General features: G+C 37.2%; 1 protein-coding gene across 2 annotated transcripts in view; it reads right to left on the bottom strand.

The window, feature by feature from the left end:
* The window catches only part of FRMD6 (FERM domain containing 6), a 77213-nt gene that overhangs the window by 22524 nt on the left and 35490 nt on the right, over nt 1-19199 (bottom strand). The window contains exons 2-5 of one of the 2 annotated variants that reach the window (XM_030854961.2): nt 10647-10891; nt 4892-4982; nt 1818-1921; nt 768-844 (exon numbers count right to left, since the gene is read on the bottom strand). In XM_030854961.2, coding sequence (XP_030710821.1) covers nt 768-844; nt 1818-1921; nt 4892-4982; nt 10647-10745 — 371 coding nt within the window. In that variant the 5' untranslated portion in view covers nt 10746-10891. The remainder of the gene's footprint in view (nt 1-767; nt 845-1817; nt 1922-4891; nt 4983-10646; nt 10892-19199) is intronic. The other variant, XM_060294814.1, reaches the window with a different exon arrangement.

The following is a 19199-nucleotide window of genomic DNA, read 5'->3' as shown; positions in this document are numbered from 1 at the left end:
TCCCTTTTACGTGGGGTTTCTCAAAATTTAAAAATAAATAAGTAAAACACAGAGTTCACATTTCTAGTATTTTCTATCAGCCAACAAAATCACCTCTGAAAGTCTTCCAGCACTGAATCCTCCTATATAAATAATAAACTGAGCTTCTAAACTGGGGAATTCTGAGTCTGTATCATGAGCACAGTATTATTCATGCACCTGCCTCCAGAAAAAGAATCAATTACCTGCCCTTGCCAAACTGCATCTAAGATTCTCACAGGATACCTCCACTGGGCGTAATCTTAGCTTTAAAGCTACTGCCAAGAACAGAAGCAAGACCCCAAAAGTGAAAAGAAAACCAGGCTATATAAACACCCATGCATTTTTATAGGAACGAGTTCCTGCTGCTGTTCCACTCCTCACACCACCACCAGAAAAGAATATAATCCATTAACCAATTTTCCACTTTACACGAGCGCTAGTTCTTTCTTATCTTTTTGGTGACTGATTTGTTATTGAAAATGTGGAGTAGAGAAAATGTGAGCTGATGAGATTGTTAACATTTTCACTGATAGTCTAACATTATCACTCATTCATTCAACAAATGTTTATCTCTGTTTTAGGGACTGAAGATACATGCGTGCGTAAAAAAAAATTTTTTTTTAATCCCTGCTCTTTTATATTCTAGCAGGTGGAGACAAACAATAAACACAAGTACTTTATCTGATATGTTAGAGGATGAGTACTGTAGAAAAATAACGGTTCGGAATTTCTCCCTGTCCTCATACCTGATCAATCGGCCATTTTCCACATAGTACTGCACACGGAAGTGGATGATCATAGGGGGTCCAAACTGGTCAATACCCTAAACAAAGACATGCGTAAAAATCAGGCTGTTTTTAGTTACTTCAAAAGTGGGTTTCAAAAACAACAAATACCATTATTTACAAGTAACTTTTTAAACACTAAAAGGTTTGATCTACTTCTAATGAGTAGGGGCTTGCAGCGGGTAGACAGTTGTCTCAGTTGTCCTAGATGGATACCAAGTTTATGTGAAAACGGTAAGTTTTATAACTATATCTGATACTCATTCACTGTAATGCCAATGACAACATACGGGAAGATAAAAATAAATGCCAGTGGAAATTTCTAGCTGAGATCCAGCTCCTCTCTCAGCTCTGTCCCCTGTGGTGACCATTTGCTCCTCATTACAATGTTCTGTTCGTCTGACATTCCACATACCAAATGCTAACATGCTGTTTGTTTATTTAGACCTTCAGGTTCCTTACTTTGTAGTTGGCTTTGAAGTAGCCTTCCAGTTTACTCCAAGAATTCTTAAATACAAATTGGAGGACTGAGGATTAGACACTGGGGATTATTACTGATTTGCGAGGGGGTGATCTTGAAAACACTAGGTAAATTCCCAGTGAATGCTCCCCTATGCAAATGGAAGGCACTGGTTCAATAAAGTAACAAAATATCAAATGTAAGGATAGTAAAATTGGATTTTAAAATGACCAATAATTTCTAGACCATCAGTTTTGACAACTAACGTGGCCAAAGAACAGGAACAAATACTTTTTCCATGCTTTTCATTTCAAAATATCCCAAGATTACTAAAAGGTTATTATCCAATATTATTTTAGCAGATATTCAAAATCTATTGCTACATGCTATAAGCTATTAATACTTCACTAATGTGATATTTTAGAACTTATAATTCATTTCGCTTTCCCAATATTTACTGTATAAAGTGTTAAGATATTTTTCTAATGTATAATAATTAAAATAAACCTTTTAAAAAATCAAAAGAATTTTGCTCATAAATGTAATCTCACCCAAGTGACTTCGTATTGTCGTACCTTGCTGGCCTCTTTCTTCCATTCTTTTGGACAATACTTATAAAGCTTTTGTGACAACTCCATATACACATGTTCATTATCTGCACATTAAAAAAAAAGGAGACAAGGTGATAAAGGATAGATTTTTTCAAAAGAAAAGAAATGGGTTTTTCAAAAAAGCCTCCAGATTTGTGAATGTACTCTGAATTCACATATTACCAAGAAAACTCAACAGGATATTAAAAGATAAAAGGTTCTGTGGGATAGACATTAACGACAAGCTTTATGAATTATTTTGCTTTTGCAATACAGAACATGTCTCGTTAAAAATATGTTAACATTTAGAAGAAGTATTAGATTCCAACTCTTACTTTTACTTAGTTTCTGGGGTCGTTATAACTTACAGTTTAACTTCCAACACTGTGGGTGTTACTCGGTTTTAGAAAAACATGCTCTTGTTTGGCTCACAGAGGACTCATCTCATAAGTGCAAAGTAATGAAACAGGGCAGAAACACCGCCTTAATTGTTACGTAAGAAATTAGAAAACACTGATGAGAACCAACCCATTTCCAAGTGAGGAGCCTGACCCATGTGTTTTGTGAAGAATGGTCTTTAAGACCCATGTGCTTTGTGAAGAGAAGTCTTTTAGACTATTCCTTCTCTGTCTCCTCCACATAAAACAGCATGAAGAAATGATAAAGCATTACTCGCACTGCCTTTGGGATTGACCTTGTGGGAAGAGGAGACGAATCTTATGCAAAACAAGAATGAATGCCAAAATATTTCTTCAAGGGAATGATGTTCTTAAGATGAACAGAAAATAAGACTGCTAAAAAACCCATATAAAAATGATCTAAACATGTGAAAACAAGCTGGTAAAAAATGTAAAAATTTTCTGATTTCCCAAATGGACTCTTTTAAAGAGAGAGATATTTCATATGAAAAGCCTTCCTATCTTGTACAGTTTTCAATCTTTTTTAAAAAAACTCCTTCTTTTTCCTCTAACCATCACTATGGGGGCATGCTCTTGGAAAGCCCTGGATACAAATGTACTCATTCTGCAAGAGAAGTGTGTCTCTTTGACTGCTTCAAGGATAACACACTTGACCACGCTGTCACTCATGACTGAATGTTGGAGTTTGACTGGAAAAGCATCATAAGAGAACAGGAAGGGTAAAGCTACTTTTTGTCTATGAATGGCATATTAAGTCAACCAGTTTGGACGAAACGGGTAAGGAAGAGGTCCCCAAACCAAGAGGACGCTACTAAAATCCACTTATCACGTCAACTAAAACTATCTCCCATCTCTCTTATGTTACCAATTAAACATGAAATGGACAAGATCAGACAACCTTACTGTTGAATCTGATTTGTGTTTGGCTTGAGTTCCTGTCTAAAGAAGCAACATAATGAATAGAACAGACTGTTCACCATAATGGCACATACATATTTTTTTAAACTATCACTGTGTCTCTACCATCTGACAGTTTGACCAGAGCTTTGTACTTCAGGAATTCTCAAGCACACATCAATCCTGAAAACAGGTGGAACAGTGATTTCCATTAGACCTGAGAGAAAGCTGAAATGGAGAGAAGGCAAGGGATATGTCTAAAGCCACATGGCTAGCTAGTGGTAGAACCAAAATCAGAACCAGGTCATCTGATTCCTGTTCCAATGTTTTTTTGCCATCCTGCAATCTCTCTTTTAAAAAGGACATCTGAGTGCTCGCTTCGGCAGCACATATACCAAAAAGGACATCTGAAAAACTCTTATTCTGAAACCTAAGGAAGCTGTAAACTGGTTTTATGAGATTGACTTGTTCAACAACAAAGATCAACAGTCTGGCTGTAGCTGTAGTAAGAATTAACTCTGAGTACAAAATAAAAGTAAGGTTACTTAGAATCTGTAGGGCATCTTATACCCCCAGACCCTTCCTTGAAAGAATGACTGAGGTGTGTACTAATACAAGGATAGAGCTGAGCATCTGTGTTTTTACTGCTTTCACTACCACAGGAAGAAGCTGAAGAGCAAATGGCTGGTTCCTCACTTCCTGCTCCATGCTCTCTGGCCTCTCCAGAGCTGTCTTTTTAGACAACTGAAAACTGCTCACTCACATTTTGGAGCTGAACTTGTTGATCAGTTGATCATGATATACTTTCCAACACGGCAAACCTAAGCACTTTATGGTACTAACCAGATTCTCAAGATATCATAAGCCTTTAAATTGAAACCAATTCCAATAGTATAAAATAATTCATATCCAAATATAAAATATAGATAAATTTCACAAAAAAAGGTCTCCTTGGAAAACTGAGCAAAGATTTGAAAGGTTTTTGGCATCTAGAAGACTAACTTAGAGAAATCTTAAAATATGATTTGAAAGAAGAACGCTTTAAGGAATGGCTGCACTTAAACCCTGGGAACTTAACTCTAACTAAGGTGTTATTGGCAGAGAAAGCTTATATGGAGCCCTTTGCTTGAAAATCTTCTCCACATAAAGTATACAGAAGAAACTGATCCCATTTCTCTAAGTCATGTGTTCTGACTGGAAAAAAGAGAAGGGGCAAGGAAGGAAAAACAGAAAATAAGAGTAAATTAATAGATCACTTTGTTATACTATATATTCAACAGCAAGAGAAGCTGAATAGAGGAAAGTCAGTTTTATTATGTCTAAATGTCTTTTAATGTTAAAAATTATAAAACAAATTAAATTACAAAAACATCCAATTTCCTACTAGCGCCAGCTGCTCCCTGAGTGCAAAGAAACAAAAATCAATCTTAGTTCATTAAAACATAAAAGAGCAAACACATAAAACCCAGACTCCTAAAGAGGAACAAATTTTTAAGTTCAAACCATAATAAATTCATGACCTAAAATTCTAAACTTGTAAGAAATACAGAACAGTACTCATATTAAAATATGAGTACTAGATTAAAAATCATGATCAGTTTATGGGTATTTTGACAATCATAATTACATAACAATATGCTCAATTTAAGTTACAGCTATAAAATGTCATTTCCTCAGGGACAGTTGGCTAACTCCATCAGAGATGGGATTGAGACTTACTTTGTATAACACTGAGTCCAAAGAGGTGACAGTCCTTTAGCCTGAGTAGGTCACACACCTGGACCAGCAACTGGTGACACAGAATTTTAACCTATAGGAAAAAAGACAAAAACAAACACACATTTAAGATAACAATTCAGCGAAGTCCAGACAGTGAGCCACAATCAGGCAACGTAATGCATCCTAAATACATGCCTTGAAGGCACAAGCTGACACTAGCAAAACGACAGTTGGTTTATGGAAATCACTTTAATCTGCAGCTGTGTTTCAATAATAATGATCACAATTCAAATTTCTACAACCTGGTAATAAAGTACCACTGCAATCTTGTACAAGACTCATAAATCTTAGGATACATGGATAAGGCCTTACTCTATAGCTGTGGTGCATGATAAATATGTATTTCAGAAGGAACCCCAAATAGCCTAATCAGATTATCAAAATGATTAATTTGCCAAGTATCTTTACAAAGAAAGTTTTCCTCTTGATGGTCTAAACAAAATGCTCACATACTGCACAATGAGTGAATACCTAGCTTTTATTTACTTTAATAATTGACACATCTTGTAAGTACCTAAACCAGGTTCTTTTTCTGAGTCCTAGTATAATTCAAACATAATAAAACCATATTAATTTGGAACTCTGGGGTTAAGTTATTCTGAAAAGTCACATGTTGAACGATAACAGTCTTTAAAAGATACAGTTCTAATGACTTTTCAAATGTTTAATGAAGTGTTTTGGGAGACAATAATTCTAATGAGTCTGCCTTGTTGAATTCAGAACCACTAAAGCTTATTAGTATTGGGATTGACACTAAGAGACCACGTGGGTCAATTTCTTCATCTGATAGAAGTAGAAAAGAAAAGCCAGGCAGCTTTCAGTCATGTAACTAGTAGTGGCAGAGGCAGCAACTCACACCTTTGCTCATTTTGTATTACAATATTTTTGTATATGTATATTAATAAAATATGTGCAACATGACAGTTTATCAGAGTAGGTACATATATTGTGTGGCATTTCCCCTCGTATTTGTAATATTAACTTGCAACTTCTTTCTTCAACAATGATGACAGTTACAGTTTTAATGATTACAAATTCTAAATTAGTTAACTCTGAATTAATGACTTCTTATCATACCTTAATATGTAACTCAGACTCAGAAAATAAAAACATGTTGAGATCTCTTGACAATTGAAAGCCAAACAATTCAAAATGGTGACAATGTCAACTGGAGTAAGAAAAATAGGTTTACAGCTCTTTTCCACATTCACTGTTAAATGGCAAATAACCTGAAGCACCTTATCCACTAGAAAGTGCAAAAAGTATTTATGTAAGGCCAGAGAGTACCACTTAGGCTGTTTTAGAAGTTACAGGAACTCAGTGAAGCTGGGACAGTGTCTTATTTTATATTCAGGATATACAGCAGGCACTCAGTAAATGTCTGATGAACAAAAGCTAGGGATCTGATTTTCCTGTGGGCTCCTCACCTTCCTTCTGTTCCATGACTACAGACGACTCTCTGACCCACTGAGCAGATCATTTAGTAATGTGCCACGCAAGAATTTAGGGAAAATGTATCAATACGCATCCACCAACACCACTGGGGGAATACATTTGCCAATAGGAAATCAGTATCATCTTCGTTCACTAAAAAGACTTTGGATTTGAGTTCTATATTACTGTGATTCCACTTTACAAATAAGCTTAAATAAAGAAAATGATAAAGTAATGGAAAAAGTGTCTAATGTTAAATAAAATTGAATTAGATACTACAAATTTGAGACTTCAGATGTCATATAGTCTAGGACTTCTTTAATCTTTAGATTTGACTGTATTTTAAAATGTCATGGGACTTCCCTGGTGGCGCAGTGGTTAAGAATCCGCCTGCCAATGCAGAGGACATGGGTTTGAGCCCTGGTCTGGGAAGATCCCACATGCCGCAGAGCAACTAAGCCCGTGTGCCACAACTACTGAGCCTGCGCTCTAGAGGCCGTGAGCCACAACTACTGAGCCCACGTGCCACAACTACTGAAACCTGCGTGCCTAGAGCCCGTGCTCCACAACAAGAGAAGCCACCGCAATGAGAAGCCCGCTCACCACAATGAAGAATAGCCCCCGCTCGAACTAGAAAAAGCCCGCACACAGCAACGAAGACCCAACACAGCCAAAAATAAATAAATTTTAAAAATATAATAAAAAAATAAAATAAAATGTCATATACAAAGCACTCTGGGTAAAACGTGATAAAACATTAAAAGAAAAATTCCAAACCACACGGTGTATGCAAAATGAACTATGTTGTAACTTTGTATGACTGCTGTTCAAATAATGCTGTGCATTTCCCCCCCACACCTTATATAATTATTATTGTTCCGCTAGTTTAAATCAAGTATTTGGAGCCTAACTGATAAAGCTCTTTAACAACTATTAAGGAAATAACAATGTTCTTGTTTAAAAACTGTAATTAAGTAAGGTTGTGGCTCTGAAGTCTTACCTGCTGTGAAAACAAGCTTGAGTTTTTTGCATTTGCATATTATGAGTCTTTAAGGCTACATTTTAGCTGACTGTGAAATTTTTCAAGTTCTTTAATCTTCAGGAGCAATGGGAACATTAAAAAGTGCCATAGAGTATGAGGTATTAAGAATAAGAATGAAAGCATTATCTAAAAATATACTCTATATGGAACTTTCTAATAAAAACAGCATTTGATTCTCAATGTCAATGGTTTGATATTGAGCAAGAATGTTTAAAATACGCTCCAGAAAAAGAACTGTTCACTCTCTTCTCAGTGAAGAGGTGTAACCTCTTACCCATAATTTATATCACTCAAAAATTTTGTGGCTCCTACATTTACCATCATTTGATTTCCAAAAATTTCCAAGTTCCCATATTTATTACCTGATGATTAAAATCATTTAGAACAGTCCCTATTAGTTCAACTCATGGAGAATTAAAAATGACCAAAACACTAAATTTACCCCACATGCAGAAAGGCAACATTCTATCAACTACATTTGTCAGGGAACAAACTTTCTTTGTTTAAAAAAAAGTTTAGAAATGATTTAAAAAATGAGACCATTAATGAAATAGTTTTGTTACAGTTAATTTGTTCTACCACAACTCTACAAATATCAGCTGCTATTTTCCAAAGACAAAAATAACACTTTGTAGAACACGACAGGCCTTTGGCAGCCCTGAGTTGGCTTTCTAGCGAGGAGGGAACTCCATACTACTTAACCCAGTTCCTCCTCCCCGTCCTTTGGTCCAACAGCTTGCTTGCTAATGAGGAGTCGGGACATGGCAGGGCCGTCTATGGACCCTGGAATAAGAACAGGTCTACGTGGGAGTCAGACTCCACAGCTGAGTTTCATTAACAGTGAGACCACAGCTCAAAGAAATGAAAACAAGTGCTACTCTATTAAGTGCTCATTCACTGAGCAATTCCCAGGTACCACGCACTGTAATAAGCATTTATTCATGTTATGTCTTTATATCCTCACAATGTCCCTGTGAGGAGAGTAAGATTATCTCCACTTTATAGAAGAGGAAACCGAAGCCAAAAAACTAACTTGCCCAAGGTTGCAGAGTAAATTGTGAAGTACAGATTTCCACCTACATCCCCCATCCTACCCTAGACTTACTTAATCAGCATCTCCAAGGAGTGGAGTCCAATAGTTTGGGTATTTAACAAGCTCTCCAGGTTATTCTGATGGACATCAAGTTGTAAAATCACTGATCTACAGGAACGAATGGACTGGCTATCTGCCAGTCTGTTCTCTGTAATTATCTTCCTCAGCCAAGATTTTAGTACAAATTAATTTCTTAGAAAATTATAGTCAGCTCCTAGTATTCCTCATGAAGTCAGATTAGTCTTCCTTCTAACTTACCTGAGATCAGTAAGGTTTTGCCCCATATCCTGTATATGAGCATACACACACATAAACACATGTATACACATTCCACCAGATGAAAAGACCGAAGAAGTGGAATGGAGAGAAGTTTCTTAAGTGCTTATGCTTATATTTATGTATATTTAAAAATTTTAATTGATTTTTTATATAACTGTATAAAAGAACTCAAATAGCATATTCATGTATACATGTAAATTACATTCTGATATATTCTGACAGTGCCCATACTGACAAAGAATGATAATGTTGCCAAAAATAACAGCCTATCACTTCACAAAACCAAAACAACTTCAGGTACCCTGAGTAGAAATGTAGCTAATCAAAGGAAATTCTGCCTAACGGATTGATAAAGTTCATTCAACAGGCAGGTTTGATGCTCAGACAATTCCTGTGAGCAAAAACAAGGTTATATTAGTAAATCTGTGAAGAAACTGTGGTGACTGACAGAATAAAACCCAAATAATTATGGTAATAAGCAGAACCTTTTCCTATTTAAACTTTTAATGGAGCTATTTAAATGTCATATAGCTTCATTATAACATTTAGAAATATTCTTTCATACAGCAATTGGGTTAAAAATATAGTTGCATATAGCAAAGAAAACTAATTCAAGGCTTGCACTAAGGCAATTTTTCCCTTAATTCCATCAGAATACAATCAGTGAAAGAATATGAAAGTTGATAATAGGGAGAGGGGTTGAAAAATGCTAGGCATGATTGTGGTTACATAAAACTGTTCGGCAGTCTCTACCAAAGCTAAACATATGTGTACTTCATGATTCACAATCCACTGTCGGGTATAAGCTCAGAAATGTATACATATGTGCATATACATAAAATGTTCCAAATAGTTTCATTTGTAACAGCCCCAAACTTAAAATAACCCAATATCCATCAATAATAGTTGGAAAAGAAACTGGACATATTCATACAATGAAATATTATACAATAATGAAAACGGAATTACTGTCACATGTGATAGAATGGATGACTTTCACAGGCCAAATGTTGAGTACATAAAATATACCCAGATATAAAAGTGAGCATATCACATAATTTTAGCTGCATGAAGTTCAGAAACAAGAAAATTACTCCATGGTGATAGAGGTGGGAATAGTCATTACCCTAGGGTGGAGATTACTGACTAGGAGGGATCACAAAAGATCTTTCTGGGGTACTAGAAATCTACTATATCTCAAGCTGGATGATGGTTACATGGATGTATACACTTGTAAAAATTCACTGAGCTGCTCACTGAAGATTCCTATACTTCACTGTAAGTAAATTATAAGCCAACTTTAAAAGTAAAAAATACAAAAAAGTATCATATTCCTCAATGTCCAGGTTAACTGAAAGAGTTAACTCTGACTCATGAACCATAAGCAACAGTTTAGTACTCAAATACACAGCCTATTCTTGAAATTGGCTAGACTTAGGCTACAGGTTACTATTAAAACAATGATCAAGCGCGTGTTAAAAAGCTAGCAATTATGTATTGCCATTTCACGTGTGTAGGTGACAACTCAAAATTATTTAAAAAGCAAACTCAGATATCCATAAAAATTGTATTTCAATAAAGGTTTAAAAATAGCAAAGTGTTCATGTTTCTATAATATAATAACCAAAATTCTCTTATTTTTACCAGACAAGAGAATGCTGAAAGCAGCTAAACTTAAGCCATAATTCAAAGTTTATACCTGTGTAGACCACTTTAATACCTCAATTCTCCCACATTATTAATGGTCTCATTCTGTAATGATTTCATCCTTAGCCAAGTCATAATTTGAATGTGGTCACTGGTGGGAACATCATCATTTAGACATTTCTAAAGTGGGATCTACTCACATTTATGATGATGTTCAGAGATTCATCGTTGGGAAGGAAAATACACACACTCCGGCGGTCTTGCATGACTCTGTTGTTATGGAAGTTCAATTTGTTCATTGTGTTGTGGGCTCTCTAGTGATCAGGGCTGGGCTCCGAGTCCTCGGCAATTCCTCTGGTTCCGAGCACTCCAAAGCCAAACTCTGCTCCTCATCACACGCCCTACAGAAGAAGCATCACGACGTTCGACTACGTGGGTTTCATAGCTGTAAAAAAAAGCCCAAAAGGAGGCTGTGAATAAAGGCGGTAAGGTTGGTGAGGAGAGAGAGGAGGAGAGAGACGAGGAGAGGAGCAGCAGCACGACTGGTCTCGTTGGCACAGGTACAGCACGTCTCACAGTGAGGGCTCCCTCGCTTAATCAATGAGAATGCACAGAAACGTACTCTGTGCTTTGCCCGCTATCAAGTGTTTTAAAACTTTCAGGGACTTCCCTGGGGGTCCAGTGGTAAAGAATCCGCCTTCCAACGCAGGGGATGCAGGTTCGATTCCTGGTCAGGAAATCAAGGTCCCAAACTAAGGAAACTAAGGTCCCATATGCCGCAGGGCAACTAAGTGCCACAACTACTGAGCTCACACACCTCAATGAGAGAGCCCGCGTACTGCAAACTACAGAGCCCACGCGCCCTGGAGCCGGCGTGCCTCAACTACAGAGCCCACGCACCCTGGAGCCGGCATGCCAGAGCTAGAGAGAGAAAACCTGCAGGACACAACTAGAGAGAAGGCTGAGCGCCATAATGAAAGACCCCAACTGTCTCAGTGAAGATCCCATGCGCTGCAACTAAGACCCAACGCAACCAAAAAAAAAAAATAAGGAAAATAAATAAAATAACTATTAAAAATAAACTTTCATTCAGTCATGAATTAAACATAAACCCTCTACATTTAAGGCAGTACTGTGTACTACAGGGCTCACAGAAGCAGAAGCCTGCCTTTGAGAAGTTTCCAGTCTCACATGGGAGAAAATGAAGGGTTCTGGAATAAACAAACAAAATGACAAAATTGCAACAACAACAAAATTATCAATCTCTTTCTTTTTTTCTTCCATTACAATCAAACTCAAATAAATGTCCTGGCTCTTACATTATATTCCTTCTTCAACCACTGAGGTCTGGCTTCCACTTCCTTCTCTTCACCAGCATGGCTTTGCTACAGGAAGCCAGTGATCTCTAGACCATCAAGAGAATCCACAGGATTCATTTTGATTGATCTCTCTATGTACAACACTTACTGAGGTTGTTAAGCCCTCTTTACAACTTTTTTCTTCCTGAGTTTTTATGGTGCTGCTCTCTCTTCTGATTCTCTAACCTGACAATGCAAACTTAATTTTTCTATATGTTATTTCACCAACCAGTTAATACATAGAAATAACATGACTGTATAAACTATATTTGTATACCATGGATTTTGGATACCTCTCATATGTAATCAGTTTATTAAACCATGTCATTTTATTTTTTAACTTCTCTCAGATTTTCAGTGTATAGAATTTTGTTTGCAAGTAATGAAGACTTTATCTCCAATTTTCAATAATCACACTTTTATTTCTGTTTCATGTCTCATTGCATTGGCAAGACCTTGAAGAATAATTTTAAAACAATGGTGGATATTTTCTATATTTAATGCATGTGTCTAGTGTTTCATATATTATTGCTAATATAACACTATTCAACCAAGGTATGTTAAGACTATTTGTCTGTCAAACCATTAGTAATTATTTATATTGTTCCTTTCCAGCTACATTTGTAGGATATGTAGGAATTTCCAGGCAGAAAGTATAACCATACAGTTTTAATAGAAGAGCTATTATCACTGCTGACATAAATCAAAGCATACATGAGTCTTATTTGCTTAAGGTTCAATTTCCATCTGTTATCAGCAGGAAGATGGGACAGAATATACCTTACATGGCACCATGAGTAAATATAAACTAGTATTTCTTTTTAAAGTATGAATGAAATACCATCCACAAGGGAGCTACTCAAACTAAGTAAAAACATATACAGTAAGTATTTCCTTATTAGGAAGGTGACCAAAAGCCCCTTAGGAATATTCTGCTTCTCTTAAAGCGTAATAGCAATTGTTTCACATTAGGTTGCAGCCAGTACATCACCCTACAGGGTCACCAGAGGTCAGTGCTATAGTTCTCTCCAGTATGGGATGGTTAGCCCACGTGTTCTATGACCACAAACTAACTGCACTCCAAATCCAATCGTCAATCTGCAGAACGCACACTTTTAGTTTAACAGTTCCAACGCACCAGTTGGAGGACCAGTGTCGGCTGCATCAGAATCACCTAGGTGTTTGTAATAAATACAGAATCCTGAGCACAGTGACATTGCTACTGACTCATAATCTCCAGGGTCAGCGCCCAGGAATCTTAATCTTTTAAAAAAGCTCCCCAAGTATTTCTGATATGCAGTCACATATGGAAACAACACTTTAGCTAAAAGAAAGAAGTTGCTGAGCAGAGGGGTGGATATAACACCTTCATAGAAGATACTGGGAAAATATCTTGAGGTACAGAATTAGGGATAAGCAACTATGTGAAATATAGCACACATCATCACTATAACTAAAAAAAAAAGTCCTCAACATTTTCAAAGGTATGAATTCCTAAATCAGGTCAAATTTGTGTACTCAGAATGTTCTCCTAAAAAATGTAACTAGGTGAGGAAACAGGATATCCTGTATAACCTCTCTTAGCAATTCAGAAAGCACTGAAGGCTCTGAGAAGTCCTACGGGCAACTTCTTAAATTTAACTTAATAATTCTCAAACTTACTTGGGCACAGAATATTTCCCCGCAAGAAAAATCTATTAAGGTCCTGTAGAATAATATTCTCAGGCATACCACCTGAGAAATACAGTTCTGAAACAATTTCATTGTCAAATATTATATTTCATGGCAAAATTTTTCCCTATGAATTGATACATTCCAAAATTTAGGCCTCCTCTCTGACATTAAAATCTTTTCAAGAAATTATAAGCTATGATTAAATGTAACTTGTTTAAATTCAAACCCTTAAATGATATTAATCTCAGTATAATTATTCAAATCTATACTTCAAATTGAGTTACTCATATAATTTTCCATTTCTAATTAAACTAATTAAAGGGGGATAATTCTACTGACGTAATTTCTAGAATTTAAAAAATAAACTAGGGAAAAATATCTTCTGATTTTTGGGATGTTTCCAGAGCCTCATTAAAATAATTTTAAAATTTCATGGATATGATTTTTATTTACTAGTTTGTTTATGGTTCAGATAGTGCAGTATTAAAAAAAAAAGACTAGAAGAGGATTATTGAAGAAAATTTTATAAAAGCAGAGTCTTTAAGAAGCGGTGCTGCTTCATTGCTCCTTTTTCTGCTTTGAGGATAGCAAACTAGAAAAGCCCTGAAAGAGAGATAGTATTAAGATTTTACTTTACCCAGGCCTGCATTAAAGCTGATTAAAAGGTTCCACTGAAATAGCAAAATACCCATATCTCTAATGTGCTTCGGTATAAGATTTAATCTTAAGTTGGAGAGTCCTGGGGGAAAGAATTCGACTAAATTTAAACTAATTTTAATCATAGAATTTAGCCTCTGAGCCATTGGCTACTTATTCTGTATCCTAAGCTAAATCCCAACTCAGTCCCAGGAGGGCACATTTCCTACTCCAGGGCAGCCCTTGTCTGTTCAACCATCTTGGGATAGATTATTTATGAAGAACAAACCATGTTATAGTACCATATTTCCCAGACAACAACAAAACAGCTTAGATACTGATCAAACCCCATCCTGCCATCTTTACAAACACCCAACTTACAAATAAAATGTTAAGCTATAAGATTTCCCCACTTGAATTTTAAACCCACATTATTGTAAATTCCTTACTTTCTGACAGCCCCATTGGTTACAAAGTTACTTCATTTCTTTTAAGAATCAGGAAGCTACCACCTAGTATGGACATTCAATATTGATTTTCATTTTTTAGAAATTATTGGATGTAGGCTTTAAAACTGGGTCACCCTGGAATAAAAGTATGGGCTTTAGTTCATTATAATGTATCAATGCTGGTTCATTACAAATGTTCCACACTCATGTAAGAGGTTAACAACAGGGAAAGTGGGTACCTGTGGGCTACAGAGGAACTCTGTGCTATCTTTGTAACTCCTGTATATCTAAACGTATTCTAAAGTTAAAAAGTTTATTAAAAAAAACCCTAGGTCACCAGAAACTTCCTACCCATACAATATGTATAGTCTCACTTTGAATGCAGGCAAAGGAGGAGTCTCAATTCTGAGACTGTCGCCCTAAAAAAAGTGAACAGGTGGTTAATTTGATAAGAAAATTACTATAATGCAAGCAAGTCTAATAGGCATATTTACACAGTCAATAAGGTATCTCTATTACCTAACAAAACTAAGGCAAACATTATCTTGAAAAACTGGATTGCAGACAGCCCTATCTTTTAATTTAATCACTACACATTAATGAAACTCAAGTTATACACACAGCACTGTAGTATTTACTTGGTGAAAAGCAGAACACAAAAGCAATAGAAGATGTGCCCCTATACTCATGAATTCACCATCTAGTTAGGGATATAACAGGGCCAAGGTGCTTAAGATGATGACGTTGTCCCTGCTTGCCAAGAGCACACAGACTCCAATGGGCATTTCTTATGAAAAGACATAACAGATGACAGCATTAGGTATATGAATACTGTAGCTAAGATCATTTTGGAAAAAAAGGACATGGTCTTTTAATGAATGGTATCCTAAAAGTGATACCAAAATGCCTTTGGTAAAATTAGTTGGCTTGCTGTTGTTCACTTATTCATTCATTCATTCAGCATACATGCATTAAACACCTACTATGTGTCACGTGTTGTTGTGAGTGCTGAGTACACAGCAATGAACAAAACAAATATTCCACTCTAATGGAGACAGACAATATAGCGTAGATGGTGACATGTACTATGAAGAAAAATAAACCCAGAGTAGGTGAGAGAGTTGAAGAAGATAAAGTGGTAGTGTGGACTGCTATGTCATACACAGTAACCCGGGGAAGCATCTCTGACAAGTTGATGTTTTAGCAGATACCAGAACTAAGAGAGGGATGTAATTTATTCCCTCTCTCCCTTCCTCCTTTCCTTCCTTATTTCCTTTCATTCATCCGTCCATCCCAGGGAAGAGATTTCCAAGTAGAGGGACAGTAAATGCCAAAGCTCACTTACTCTTCAGAAAAGGTAAAATAATAGCAATAATGATAGCTAACATTTACTTACTATGTGCCAAGTGCTGATGGTTATACTTATGGTATATCAAAGAAAACTGAAAACTCTTTGCCATGCTTCCCATGGAGAGGCGAGATCTGTTTCTCCTTCTCTTGAACCTGAGCTGACCCTGGACTAGTTCATACTCCGTCAAAGTTCTGCCTCATGGATGACTCAGTAACTTGTAGTTGTTATTCTTCTTGTCTATCTCCTCTATTCAGATCTTCTTAGAGCAGGGTCACTAGCTATGTGTGTATGTGTGTGTGAGAGTGTTTGTGTGTATTTTTAATCTCCAATGGCAGGCATATAGTACATGCTCATTAAAAGTGGGTTGTATGGCTTACTATACACATGTCTTTGGACAAGGAAGATTATACAGCAGGGTTTCTTAACCTTGGCACTATTGACATTATGGGGCCAAATACTCATTGTAGTGAGGGGCTGTCCTGTGCATTACAGGATGTTCAGCAGCATCTCTAGTCTCTACTCACTAAATGTAGGGAGAATCCCCCCACCCCCCAGTTGTGGCAACACAAAGTATCACCAGACATTGCCAAATGTCAACTTGCGGGCAAAATCACCCATTGTTGAGAACCAATTGTTGAGAGAAAGTTTCCTTATTGAGTCACTATGGGCTACTTTTACCATCCAGCTATTTTTTAAGTAGTAGTATAATTCTTACCAAATAAACATTTTCCAACTAAAGGCCAGCAACTAAGTTCCAAACTCAGAAATCTGGATTGAACCTTGAAGTCAAATTGTTCAACGTCTTGAATGTCTAATGGCCTCTAGCTTCAGAACCACTTTGAAGTTTAGCCTGCTTGAAACTTCAATTTAACTTTTTTTTTATTTTTATTTTTTTTGCCGTACGCGGGCCTCTCACTGTTGCGGCCTCTCCCGTTGCGGAGCACAGGCTCCGGACACGCAGGCTCAGCGGCCACGGCTCACAGACCCAGCCGCTCCGCGGCATGTGTGACCTTCCCGGACCGGGGCATGAACCCGTGTCCCCTGCATCGGCAGGTGGACTCTCAACCACTGTGCCACCAGGGAAGCCCGAGTCCTATATTTTGATCCCAGTATCTAGAAATATAAAAACTGACCTGGAAACAAATGATACCTGATTTTCAATTTGTCTGTATGCTCTCTGTATTACGAGAATATTTTCTTTCTTAAGTACGAGTCATTTGCTTACAAGGGTCATTTTGGATCCACAGAATTATTTTCCTCATATAATTTTATGAGTAAGTAGGGCTTCCCTGGTGGCACAGTGGTTAAAAATCCGCCTGCCAATGCAGGGGACTCGGGTTCGATCCCTGGCCCAGGAAAATCCCACATGCCGCGGAGCAACTAAGCCTGTGCATCACAACTACTGAGCTTGCACTCTAGAGCCCGTGAGCCACAACTACTGAGCCTGCGTGCCACAACTACTGAATCCTGTACACCTAGAGCCCGTGCTCCGTAACAAGAGAAGCCACGACACTGATAATCCTGCACACCGCAACAAAGAGTGGCCCCCCACTCGCCGCAACTAGAGAAAGCCCACACGCAGCAACTAACACCCAACACGGCCAAAAATAAAAAATAAATAAATTTTTTTTTAAAAAAAAGAGTAAGTAAATTGTACATTTTATGGACTCTTTTGCAGTTACTGTTTTATCTAAAAAAGAAAGTAGCTGACATCTATCAGCTATCTGGAGCCAAACCCTCTGGAAAGAACATCAGACTCTTTTGTTGCTGTCTCTTTCCCACCTCTAACCATTGTTCTAGTAGATAAAGGAGGGACTGAAAAGCTGAATGATCACCTCCCATACGGTTGAACATCAGACGTTTAGAGACAATATGGACAGAATACTGATTAAGAAGACAGACTTAACCTCCCCAATCAGACAAACCTGAATCCTACCTAGATTCTACAATAAGAGCTGTATGAACTCGGGCAAGGAACCTAATCTGTGAGCCTGACTCTTCATCTGTAAAATACGTACTACTGGCCTACTAGGATTATTGGTCAGATTAAATGAGACAATGGACATAAAGTACTAGATATCAGGTTGTTGGGGGGATGCTCATTAAAATAACCATCATGAGTTGCCAGCTCATGAGAAGATCTACAACTGATTGACAAAAACACGTATCACCTAGAGATCTAGAGCTTAGAGCCAGAGGCAGCATCAGGGCTAAACTTTGGGATGTCTATTTGGGGTGGGGAAGTTAAGTCTACTGTTGGTTGTAAATGGGACAGCTGTATTATATAAGGTGGTAATTCCTCTGAAATTTTATGTATTGAAAAAGAGAAAGTATGTATGAGTGTATAGGTTCAAATGTGTGTGCTTGTTGACTAAAGGATGGAATGTAAAAAAACATCTGTTTTCATCTGCTTGGTACCATCTCTCCACTGGGGAGTGTCCCTCTCCCATCCCAGATATTTCCAGTGGAGCTATCAATCACAGTGTACACTCTACTCTGGAAGGGTAGGGATGTGACTCAAGGCTGGCCAAACTGGGTACGTCATCTTCAGTCACAGTGCTTGGTCTAAAGGAAGAACATATAACTCAAGGCCAGAATTCCTCCATAAAAAAGTATACAAATGGAGAGGGCTGCTCCTCTCTTTGGATTGCTATTTGTGAGAATGATATGAGCCTGGAGCTGCTGGCAATCATCTTTACATGGTAAGAACTTTCCTGAAGAAGGAAGACATCACAGATGAAAGAGAAGCTCAGAAAGTATCCTCGTTACATCATTTGAGCTGCTACAACCAGCTGTGTCTGAAGCCAGAAACTACCCCTAGGAATTTCCATATGTGAGTGAATAAATTATTCGTTCTCTTCAGCTAATTCTGCCACTTGCAACTGAATGAGTCTTTTTGAATACAGCCCATCCAAACAAGCTGATATACTGCTTGATACATTCATTCATTAATTCACTGAATGCCTACTATCACTGGCTACCCACATCAATATTTACTTGAAAAAAACATTGCCCTAAGTTTTAAAGTTTTTCTCGATTCTAAAACAAAGGAGAATATTCTCTATGGTGAATATTCACCATTAGCAGAGAAGACCTGAGAGGCAGGAAAAAAATCTGAGTAGATGAAAAATTTAGGTGGTTGAGTTGCTGGTCAGATACCATCATTCTCTAAGATCATTACATACAGCAAGTGATTTATGGGTATAATGCATAAATTCATTCAAGGCAAACAAAGTATACAGGGCAATTAATTCATAACAGTAATTTTCAGCAACAAGAGAATAT

This window comes from Globicephala melas, chromosome 2 (assembly GCF_963455315.2).
Source record: "Globicephala melas chromosome 2, mGloMel1.2, whole genome shotgun sequence".
NCBI classification, from domain to species: domain Eukaryota; kingdom Metazoa; phylum Chordata; class Mammalia; order Artiodactyla; family Delphinidae; genus Globicephala; species Globicephala melas.
This window is presented reverse-complemented; position numbering and strand designations above follow the sequence as displayed.